This window comes from Triturus cristatus, chromosome 1_2 (assembly GCF_964204655.1).
Source record: "Triturus cristatus chromosome 1_2, aTriCri1.1, whole genome shotgun sequence".
NCBI lineage: Eukaryota > Metazoa > Chordata > Amphibia > Caudata > Salamandridae > Triturus > Triturus cristatus.
The window spans coordinates 589,597,262-589,609,672 of NC_140580.1; the positions used below are offsets into that span (position 1 = coordinate 589,597,262).

At 46.6% G+C, this 12,411-nt stretch overlaps 1 protein-coding gene across 17 annotated transcripts in view; it reads right to left on the reverse strand.

Moving 5' to 3' along the window:
• Positions 1-12,411, reverse strand: part of STN1 (STN1 subunit of CST complex) — a 480,640-nt gene that overhangs the window by 251,019 nt on the left and 217,210 nt on the right. For all 17 annotated transcript variants that reach the window (XM_085606821.1, XM_085606864.1, XM_085606874.1 and 14 more), the window contains one exon: positions 2,260-2,355. In XM_085606821.1, coding sequence (XP_085462947.1) covers positions 2,260-2,355 — 96 coding nt within the window. The remainder of the gene's footprint in view (positions 1-2,259; positions 2,356-12,411) is intronic.

The following is a 12,411-nucleotide window of genomic DNA, read 5'->3' on the forward strand; positions in this document are numbered from 1 at the left end:
GCAGAAAGTAGTTAATTATGGCAACATGTTTAATTTTTGCACACCCTACATAAATATAGAAAATATATAATCTCTCTACATATCTCTACAAATTGCAAGTTACAGTGCTTTTCTTAAGCTCTGATTTGTATTAAACTGATTCTTGTATCTTTTTTCAACAAATATCTAACTACTTTCTCGCACAGAGATGCTACTTATATTCTTCAAGTTTGTAAACATTTTATCTCTATTATAAGAAAGATCAACGAGCCAATTATGTGGTTTGTGGGAAAGGTGATGATGTGACCATGTATTATACGGAATAAATTACACCCTGTTGCACATTATCAGAATACTGCAAGTCATCTCGGAGTTCCATGACCTTTTAAAGGCTACTGGCCTTGTTCCTCTACATGGTCACGGAACTCCTTGGTGACTTACAATAAGTTTATAATTTACAACAGGGGGTACTTTATCCCATATACCAAGCAAGGACACTGCACATTTTGCAATGGCTGCCATACCATGGCATGATTAACGTAATTAAAGTAATTCAAGGGCACATTCACATGGCTATCTCTAGCTCTTCTCCCCTCCAAAAATATCTGACATTTTCCATGCTGATTTCAAAACCTCGTCTCTATTATTTGGCACTTAACAATTGATTGAATCACAGTGAGATCAACATTTTGAAATAGGAGGGTATGAGTCACTCATCTTGTTTTCTTAGTGTGCCTATTTGCAAAAGATATTTTGACATAAATAGATTGCAGACCTTGGTAAAATGCTTATTTTAAGAAAGTCTGCTTTCTAAGTACCCAACAGCGCCCATTGTTAAATTATTTTATAACATAATCGCAAATGACTGAAATCACATTTAAATTTAGATAAGGACTTAGAAACAGAGTTTGATGTTTCAACAGGGAATCGAACAAACACTGAAGCTGGTGTGTGCCAGCCTTGACTGAAGTGGAGGAAGGGCGTGGCGAGCTGGCAAGTGGCCTGAAAGTAAAAGCAGGAACTCTTGGAACAAACAGCATATGTTAGAGAAAAACCAAGGGTGAGAGATGAAAGGGAGGGGCTGGACTGGCACAAAGTTGATGTAACCAACTTCAACTTATTTGTTGCCTTCCAGGTGATGCAAATGTTACTTCTGCTATCTTTTTATTACTTTATTCATACTCAATTCAATTCAGACTCGTATCCAGGTGTAATTCTAAACGCACCCGTTACCGAGCTCTATGTAACGCCTGTAATACATCATCTCCAAACCTATATAAAACTGTGAGTGGGAGAAAACAATGAATCCAAAACCATTACAGAACCCTTCGAACCACTGGGAATGGTGATAAAATGCCAGGTCACGTCTCATGTCTCTCGAGTAATGTCATGGGCTAGGGCTGGACCGCCCTGCTGAGACCCATACGGCTGAAAACCATATAGTGTGGCCTGTGTTCATGTGCAAATAGTAGATGGTCTGGAAATTTGTGTTGGACTCAGGGGCGGCTCCTCCGCTAAGGCGGAGGAGCGTCGCCCCACTGCTCCTCAGAGCAGAAAAAATAAAAATAAGACGATAATAACAAGGTTATTATCTTTTAATTTTTCTTTGCTACGGGGCTGGGTTAGGGCACGGCGGGGCTGGTGTCAGAGCCTGGAAGGAGTGGTTCATGCACACTCTAAGTGCGCATGATGGTTTGGCTGGCTGTCTTGGCCCGGCCAAGCAGTCATGCGCACTTTGCATGTTCCCTGCGACGCTGTAATACACAGTCTGGTGGGGAACATACATAGGCTCACTGTCTCCATCTGAGCGCCGAACCACGGTGCTCAGACCAATCACAACGCTGCATTGCAGCATTGTGATCAGCTTAGAGGAGCCTGTGTGCTTCCAGGACTTGTCAGCAATGACGGAGGAGAGACCGAGGCAGGTGTGAGGGGGCAAGTGTTTAAAAAAAAAAAATGTTTTGTTCCCCACTTGACCGCGCCACCCCCGTTCCCTGCCAGCCGCCACTATTTGGACTCCTATTTCGGGGCACAGTCAACTCTGATACAGATGGTCTTCTGTGATATCACTGACGAGCTAAAAAAAAACAATGGAGTGGAATGCTACCCAGGGTAGTTCCCAGGGAAAAGAAGTTCTGGTTCATTCACTTATATCTATCTCTTATTTGGTGGCCCTGCTGTTGCTCTTTCATATGTTTTAATTAAAAATACAGGTACTTTAAAACATTATCTACTTTGAAGCCGTGGAGGAGATGCATAATTAGACAAATGATTTCTTACCTCCATAGCGGTAAAAATTCTCTTTCTCTCTTTTATCAACCACAATTCCTAAAATGTCGACTTGCTTTACTGGGTGGCGTTTGTAGAAAAATACACCTGCAAAACACCATACACAATGCCATATATTAGTGAACAAATCACATAGCTGCACTTGATCTGTCATACATTTCCCACCAGGCATACATGATACACATTGTAGTCTGCCAAGAAACCAGAAAATGTCATTATTTCTTAGATTGAGAATGAGTAGTAACAAGTGGCAGATATTATTATGTTTAAGGCACTGCCCTGGTTTACTTGAGACAAAGGGGAGTAGACGCAGCAATTCTACAGGAGACACGCCTGGTCGAAGGGGAAGTGATAAAGCTGAGAAGGAAGTAGAGAGGTTAATTATATACCATGAGGTTCTCTCTGTTCTCCTTGAGAACACTGATTTGGATAAATCTAGGGGTGCCATTTGAATCCACTACTGCTTGCACTGACCGGTAGGGGTGGTATGTCTTTGTAAGGGGAGGCTCAACGGGATACAAGTAACAATGGGTTGTACGTCTGCTCCAGATGTGGGCCAGACACAGTTCCTCGAGTCATTGACACCCATTGTCCCAGGGCACAAACGCCCCAATGGTATTGGGAGGAGATTACAATTGTGTGGTGGACATGACACCAAATACGTCCACACACCCAGTTACAGACACCCCGAATATATGGGAAGCACAGGGTTTCCGAGAATAGACGAGGAACTGGGTGGGGGTAGAAGATGCTTGGAGGCACAGAAATGGTATGCAGAGGGAGCACCCCTTTCACTCCCCAGAATATGCTATACAAAAGCGTCTTAATAAGCTTGTGTGCTCCCCTGGATTTGGTGCACGACTTAACTATAGAATATTTCAGATGTACGTTATTAGACTATAATCAGGGCTACTAGAATTATGTAGCAAGGGAGGACCAAATTATGTAGCATGGTTTACTAAATAATGCATTATCAGTTCATTTTTTGTAATTTTTACACGGTAACTCTCACCTCATTAGTACTAGTTTAACACCCAACTACAGCAATATGAAACTGGAAGGTGAATAGTCAACCTTTGAAAAGTTCCTTCCGCTGCACAGCAGCATGCGTTGCTGCATGTTTGGTAACTTTTGATTAGTTTGAGCTAAAAATATTGTTGGGGTTAAAATCTGCAAATTATGCAGCAGATGACGGCTTATAGGGCAAATCCATTACTATGTGAAAAATGCTGCGGCTGCAGAATCACATACTTCCACTGGCCCGGAGTATGGGTCCACAAAGTAGTGTGGTTTGGCAAACACAAACTAGGGTCTGTGAAACCAAAACAAAAAAGCGAGCAACAGGCAGTAGAGGTTGGATGTCTGTGGCAGGTTGAGCACACAGTCAATACCAGCCCTGCACCCAACCCCCTGCAGCTTTCTGCCTATGCAGCATGGCTTTGCCACAATGCCAAGCTTTTGACCAATCCCTGCACAAAACCCACTGGCCAATCTCAAGTGCACACGGTCAAAGTCCAGGTTTTGTGCCTACCCCAAGTGACCAGTCAACAACAGCTGTTTATGGCTTTCAGCTGAGCCCTGCAACCAACCCCATGGCCAACTCAGCGATGTGCATGGTATTCAGGTGGCCAAGTAGATGGTGGCTTCCTCTTTTTGTTGTTTTGTTTCACAGACCCAGTTTGTCCTTCTGCCTTGTGCAGTGTGCAGTGTGGCTTGGCCACAAAGCACCGGCATTTGACCAAGCCGGCATCAAAACCACTGGGCAATCCCCACAAGGTCAAAGACCAGGTTTTGTGCCTACCCCTTGTGCCAGGTCAACCACAGCTGTTCACAGCTTTTGGCCAAAACCTTCACCCAACCCGTTGACCAACTCATTGATGTGCATGGTCTTCAGGTGGCCAAGTGAATGCTGACTTCCTCTCTTTTTTTGTTTCACACACCCAGTTTGGGTTTACAAACCCACAAGACTCATGTTCCCTTATTGTACCTTTTACATGGTTTGTGGATGTCTCGTGTGTCAGTGTGGGTTTGTGTACCCTGCCTCAGGGACTACGATTTCTGCAGAAAATGTACTTTTTTATGCTGTTCTAATGGGAGGTCCCTTTGGGGAGCCCCACCTGAACCAGGGTGTCCGGAGATGCAATCCCTACCACCTTATGACTTCTTAACTCTTTTAATCAGGAAGTGGGGTCGGAGCGTCGGTGGCTCTCCAGTGATGGCTACTGCAACAGAGTTTTCTGCTGCTTCAGGATGGTGGGATCAGCTTTGGGTCTACAGACTCAAAATCTGATTGGATTTCCTTATTTGTTAACTTTATTCCACTGCTGGACAGTGAATTTGTGTTTGAAGACCATCCACAGAATAATGATTCTGATATCTCAAACTTTCAAACCCACCCCAAAACATTTTTAAATGCTAATATTCACCAAACCATGCAAAGACTTTCTCAAATAAAGGTGTACTTTCATGCCAATTTAGGTGTTATTCCATTCAATATTTTTTGTGTATCAGAGACCAAACATTCCTAAGGGAGTGCAGTTTGAGCACAAGGAAGGGCATACCATTGTGAAATAGAGTGTGTGTCATTTTTCTTTATGCTTACAACATACTTTTATACATCCATTAGGCGGACATGGGAATACCCTGGAGTATGAGGTTATTAGATGAGCTGGGTGAAGTTTGCAGGTTACATACAAACTGGGGGAAAAGTATGCCTTCCCAATATCGCCTGATAAGCGGTGAGTTCCTGACGTGGTACTCGATCGAGCGATAAATGGGAACCCCAGGCCCTTCGATATCTGAGAATAAAAGGTTATCACTGAGATGTAGACATGAGACAGGGGAACCACAAAAGTGCCCTGTGTACAGCGAGAGGTAGTGCTGCGTTTTGGCGAATGTTAGTCTATCCATTATGGCCAGGATAGCCTTATCAAAGATGGTAATATTGCTGTTAGGGCTCTATTATTTTGCGAACCTTTGGTCCCGGGTCACGCAAAGTTGGTTTAAATCTTTCAAAACTACAATTCAGGAACTGATATGGGATGGGGTGGTGGTAGAGGGTGGCTCTATGGATGTTACAGCATCCCACGAGAGATGGAGAACTGGGCATCTCAGACTATACGATGTAGCACCTGGCCGCCAATCTACAATGGCCTGCCAGGTGGCTCGCAGGTGAGAACCTAGTAGAGATAGGTGAGTTCGGAGACCCGCATCAGGAAGGAGCATTGGTGGCATTGTTAATGGGTGTGAAATTTAAGGCTGTTCGGAGGCCCAAGCTACTCACAGTGGCGCTGTGCTGCTGGACTCGAGCAGTTAAGAAAACTAGTTATAGACTGTTGTATGCTCCAACGTTGCATCTGATTGGACTACTCACAAGACGCTTGCAGTACTGGACAGAGGCAGGATCGTCACAAATGGAGACATATGCCATAGGGACACTCAGGGGCATGATGAACATGGTCGGAAACCAGACACACAGTTCTTGGAGTATGGGGCCGTAGTACGGCCACAATGGCATGCTTTAGGAAATCCTAACCAAGAACCAATGACACAGTACAGATCATGTGTACCTTTGGAAGGGGCCTAAACTGACGTTATGGGCCTATAGGACACTGATATCAATGATTTCAGATGACCTACCAACATTGAGAGCTACATGAGAGGAAATTATAAGACAATTCAGTGGTAAAGAACGAGACAGGACTCTTAGAAATATACATTAAATCTCTAGAAATACAGGATTCCAATATACAGAACTCAACTACATACACCAGACCTATCTAACACCACACAGATTGAATATTATGATGCGCACTTTATCTTAGGTACCCCAGGTAGGCTCTTGAAGATGCAGGCTTTGTCTATATGGTTTGGACTGCTCCATGATTGCCCAATTTTGGCTAGGGGTCACAAGAGAGCTAGATAGAACATTGAACAGGAGGGCTCTGAACAATGTTGAGATTAGGTTGTTTTGTGCACTTAGATGAAATCTCTGCTTTGCAAACCACTGCTACTACATCTAACATTTGTGAGCGACTATGAACCCACAACTCTTCTGTCCTGCTTCATTGTTAACATGCATAATAATTTGATCTCTAATAAGCCCATCGTGCAAATTACACAATTGGCACATAATAGGGCTAGAGCAGAAAAGTGGTAAATTGGTTCCTGTTTTCTCTGAAAAATATTACAATTGAAAAGCTCAGTAAAACCTTTCATCTAAGTGAGATAGTCTATTAATAAAAACATTAAATTCAGAAGGTGGTCTCACCTGTTTTCCATTCTATGACATAGTTTAAGACCTGGTGGTCCCAAAGAATGTAGAAGTATTTTTTTCTTTTGTTTTCTTGAGTAAGTTCTTCATCATTCATCATTTCTATATAATGAATAAAGTATTCCTTTCATACTTTGATCGAGGATCAACTGAAGTGGTCATGAAAGGTTGCTGAGGTGTCAAAGAAAAGGTTTGTCCTGCACACATGTTGGATCAACACTTTTAAAATGAGCTAGAAAAGTTAATCTATAAACATTATTATATTAAATTAGTATTGTCTGTATCCTTGTTGCTCTTTACAACAGTAAATTCCTATGGAAAAGGAGCCTAAGGCACATATAAGGATAGGGAAACTGATGTAAAGGGGAGGACTCATCGTTTTGTATAATGGCCTGGGCTCTGACCTTCACAGTAGGGGTTCTTCTTTGACAGAGTTCCCACCCAATGCAGAATAAAGTGACTGGAGGATGGGGGATAAATAGAGTGATTTGATTTTAAAGAGTTACTCAATCAATCAATCAGTCAATCAATCAGAGTTTATAAAGTGCAGCTAATCACCCAGTAGGGTATCTAGGCGCTTGCAGGCCCCGGAGGCTTATTCAAACAGCCAGGTCTGGAGGGCCATTCAGAATTACGGTGAAGGTCCGGAGGTGCGTGGAGAGGCTGTTCCAAGTCTTTGCTGCGATGTGGGAAAAGGAGCATCCTCCACTTCGGCTTCTGTAGATGCAGGGAGTATTGGTAAGTGAAAGGGAGGAGGAGCGTCTTCTACTCAATGGTTGGTGGAAGTTCAGGCGGTGGTTAATGTATGCGGGTCCTTGGTTGTGTAGAGCCTTTTGTGTCAGCAGCTTGAATTGGCATTTCTTCTGTACAGGGAGGCAGTGAAGTTTCCTGAGGTGGAGTGTGAAGTGGGTTCGTCGGGGAAGGCCAAGGATGAGTCTGGCGGCAGCATTCTGTATGGTCTAATGTCTCTGTAGAAGGTGTGCAATGACTCCAATGTAGAGGGCATTGACGTAGTCCAGTCAGCTGGTGATGAGAGCATGTGCCATGGGGCACCTTGTTTTAGGGGTTGCCACCTGAAGATCTTATGTTGCATGGGCAGAGTGAGGAACCAGGCCGAAGAGACAGCGCTGATCTGTGATTTCATGGTGAGCTTGTTGTCAATGATGATTCCAAGGTTTCTGGGGTTGTTAGAGGGAATGGGTGTTGGTCCTAGGTCTGATGGCCTCCAGGAGTCGTTCCATGTGTTGCTGCTGTTGGCAAAGATCAGTACTTCTGTCTTGTCTGTGCTCCGCTGCAGGCAGTTGTTCTTCATTCAGTCGACGATGTTTGTCATATATCTGTGGAAGTTGGTTCTGGGGGTTGTCGGTGAGTGAGAGGATGAGTTGGGTGTTGTCTGCTTAGGAAATTATGTTGAGACTGTGGGATCTGACGATGTTGGCCAGCGGGGCATATATGCATTGAGGAACGTGGGGCTGAGGGATGAGCTCTGGGGGGACACCACAGATGATCTCCTTGGAATCAGAGGTGAAAGGTGGATCCTCTGGGTTCTTCTGGTGAGAAAGGAGGTGATCCATTTGAGTACATCCCCTTGGATGCCAATGTGGTGGAGTCTTTCAATCAGTGTGTGGTGGGATATGGTGTCGAAGGTTGCAGAGAGTTCGAGGGGGGATCAAAGCTGTTGTCTCTCCTCGGTTGAGGAGGGTTTGGATGTCCTCGGTGGCTGCCATCAGGGCGGTTTCGGTGCCGATTGCTGCGGAAGCCAAACTTGGAGGCGTCGAGTAGCTGGTTCTGCTCCAAATGTGTCATGAGTTGATTATTTTTTTTTTTTTTTGAAAAACCTTTATTGACATTTCAACCAATAACAAGTATGGGCCTACAACCCCCGGGTCCGGCCGCTAAGCAGTCAGAGTAACAGAAATCAATATTTATCACAGGCAGCACCTAGGGGAGCGGAATCTCCATGCTAGTATACTCTCGGCCACTGAACAGCCCAAGTAGGAGACCAGGATACAAAAGGTTTTCATTTTATAATAAGGGAGGATGGAAGGATCAGGTGCCAAACAGTTTCCCGGCAGCAAGAAATGGCAGGCAGAATAATAAACGTCAACAATAAACAGCAATTTATCTAGTCAATGGCGCTGAAACAAGAAGTTCAGGATGTGGAGTAATATCACGGCCATTTGCGCCTGCAGTCCCCTGCCCTAAAACCCAGAAAACACCACGGAAATTGTGGCACACATGAAAACGCAGCGATTAACAACGAAGGAGTTCTACCATGCTGATCCCAGAAAAGAAAGACAAAGAAGAATAAGAGAAGAAAAAGGAGGCCATGGAAAAAAAAGGGGTTAAAGACTAAAGGATCCCCTCCCCCAACCCCCCACCCTGCACCTCTGCAGATGAGTACGGCCCCCCCCCCCCCCCCAGCAGTGTGCCTGTCGCCCCGGAACCAAACCCGAAATATAGAAGAAACAGAGAAAGAGGAGTAAGAAAAGAAACCCCACCAGACGGGGGGGTAGAGAGAATATTAATAAACTGGAGGAGGGCCTTCAAAACATGCCCCCGGCTTCTCCCTCCCGCACAATATGTTTTCCCCCAAGGCAAACAATAAGCAACACAGAATCGACCAAGTCAAAGAAGAATGGGGAGCATTATGCGCCTATTACACTAACAGTTATGCCGTGAGAGCACGCAACCCCTGAGCCCGCCCGCCTATTAGATGACCACCTCTGAAGGATCAGCCTTATCCTTGGCCACTCTTTGCGAATCTACCCATGCATACCCATCGACCCAGTGCCATGTCCAATGTTACAAAGAAGAGGAGCGTCCGAAAAAGAACAGGAAGCGACACACACAGGTAGGGTGGAAGTCTCTGAACACCAACACAGTCAGCAGTATGGAGAGTCGTCTTTCCCAGTGCTGCCCCAGGATCTGCACTGCACACAAGGTCCAAGAAGGCGAAATCAGCCAGAGCAGGCGACCGTTGCTTGAATATTGACTGGGTCGCCGGAGGCCGCGCACGGGACAAGGCCACCACCCCCCACTCAGGTCCAAGACCTCCGGAACAGACCAGACCCACAGCCAGCCGATCACACGTTAATATACTGTCCGGAGTTTCCAGCTGGTCACTATCCACAGGGGCGGCCACGACACTGTCCTCCTGTGTGCAGTGTAGGAAGTCCCCGTGTACCTGGGGACAGGCAGGCAGCAATTGTTCCGACGCTGATGCCACCCCATCAAGCTTACTCCCCAATACCCAGGCGCCGTGAACCAAGGTGGAATGAAGGGCACCGAGAGCCTCGAGAAGATCACCATACCCCAGCACAGCTCTCGGCGCTCGCTCCGCTCCGCTCCTCATAGTCGCACACTTCCAATCGTGCTGCGACCCAGTGTACAGGATGGTAGACTTCGTCCTGTCAAGATGGCCGCCGGGTAGGTCAAACCCAGATTGGGACCAGGACTCAGGGACAAGCGCCTCAGGTTCCATGTCACTGGAATCAGGGTTTCGGGGGCAGGCAAAAAATATATCCGGTGTGTGGTCACGGGCAACAGTCATCCCCACCACGGACCTGCTCCCGCGAAAATCCGGGAACAGTCCGCAAGAATCAGGGCGAGTTACGGGCGGCGGCCGGGCAGCTCACCGGCGAAGGCTGAGGCAATCACCGGGGAATCTTGGATTAGCCACCTCGGGCATGCACTCGTTCCGCTACGCTTAGCGGTAGGAACGACCACGGCGAAATGTAGGCCGATATTCGCACCGCTCCGGTTAGTCCGACTCCACCCAGTCACCAAAGGCCGCTGTTGTTGAACTGCCGCCCGGCCATGTTATCCACTCGAGGTCCCGGTTCCAGGGTTGCACAGGCCGCAAACTTCAAATGGACATTTCTCCGGCGATACCGCCGCCAGAAACTTCGGAGTCACACGATCGGTTGCCGCTCTCATTCACCAACACGGGCATATAGCGCAGGCTAAGGATCTCATGCAGGATATCTGTGCGGGATGCGGAGGTTCACGGAGCCGGGAGCCTACGCTGCCGTCCCGGTCGCCATCTTGGCTCCTCCCCATGAGTTGATTATTGATGATCTTTTTCAGAAGCTTCGCTGGGAATGGGAGCAGGGAGATTGGCCAGTCGTTCATGAGTTTGCTGGGGTTGGTGGAGGGTTTTTTGAGAAGTGGTCTGACTTTGGCGTGTTTCCAGGCATTGGGAAATGTTGCGGTGGTTACAGAGGTGTTCAGTAGGGTGGTGAGTTCCTGGTTGATCCTTTGGTTTCCGAGGTTGAAGATGTGGAGCAGGTATGGGTCTGTGGGTGGATTTCATATTGGAGGTGGTGTCCTGGTTGGAGAGGATGTGCCAGGTGGTCAGTTCGTGGTTCGTGTCGGTTACGGTGGTGGCGTATCTGTTGATGAAGTACGCAGGTGTGGGTTGGGGTTTGGTGTTTCTGTATATGGTTGCAATCTTGTCGTGGAAGAATGGGCAAGGTTATCGCACAGCTCCTGTGAGGGTGTGATGTCGTTTTCGCTGGCAGCCGGGTTGGAGAATACCTTAACGATGTGGAAAAGTTCCTTGGCGCTGGTTTCAATGAATGCGGCAATGGCTGTCTTGTTGCCCTCAGCAGGCGGTGGTAGAGGTTGAGGAAGGTCTTGAATCTTGCCCTGTCGGAGGTGTCCTTGCTGGTGAGCCATCTCCTCTCCAACTGTTTACTGTCTCGTTTCGCTGTTCTGAGTTCTTGGGTGTACCAGCTGGCCTTTTTAGAGGATTTTCTCTGGATGTTGTTCCAAGGCCTTGAGACCCTCACGGGTGAGTAGCGCGCTTTATAAACCCCTGATTGATTGATTGATCGGGAAGATTCTGTCTGCGCAATTGGTGATCCAGGGTTTGACGTTTTTCACTCCCTGTTCGAGGTTGATGGCGGTAGCAGGGTTAGAGGTGTTGAGGGCGTTGGCACACCTGGTCTCTGAGATTTTATTCCACCTCCGGTGGGGGGCGTTGGTAATCTTAGGGGTAACCTTGTGGGGGCTGGAGATGCTGAAGTGGACGAAGGAGTGATCGGTCCATGTGAGTTCTGTGGCATGGCTGTCAAAGGGCTGTGATAATTTTAGTTCAGAAATCAGCTGACCTCAAAGAAATAACAGCAATAGTTGAAGATGTAGAGCACAGTGCAATATGCATTAAGGAAATTCAGGCTGAGAATGAGGTTAATAATGTGTGTCAAGTAAGAGACTTTAAGAGTGATGAGCTTTGGAGCGTTAGTGCATTTTCTGAAGAGGAAACAATAAGGTTTGTGCTAGAGAGTAAAGTGAAACCCTAATATATGTGGCACACAATGCTGAGGTACTGCAAGAACAAACAAAAACTGCTGTCTTCCAAATATCAGCAGTTGGCGATGATGATGATGGTGTGATCTTACCTAAATGCAAAATACTTTTGGTTTGTGAGAGCATGGCAGTTTTAGCATATTCTGGTTCACTCTATACCTTCCTAGGCGACAACATTTTCACTAAACCCGGGTGCAGAGGCAATGGATAGTACTGAGATTTAATTGGCAACACAAAAAAAGCACCCCTGGGTCTAGAGTGAGAAGGAGGGGCGCGGGGAGTGCCTTTTAAAGGACTGTTTCCCTCACCCACCCGTGGGTGGCATGCTTCATCACTGGGTAACCTCCTCGCACTGCGATGCTAGTCGCAGTGTGGGATACAACGTCCTCTCTGAGAGTGAGGAGCTCAGGGATGTTTTATCGATGTAGTAAAGAGGTATTCTAAAACTTTCAGATGAGCCGGGTGTGGAGGGACTGCGAATGGGAAAGTGAAAGTGAGGTTAAAACTAACTACCTGGTTTGTCAGGACAGGCTTTAATGGGACACACAGGGGTCAGG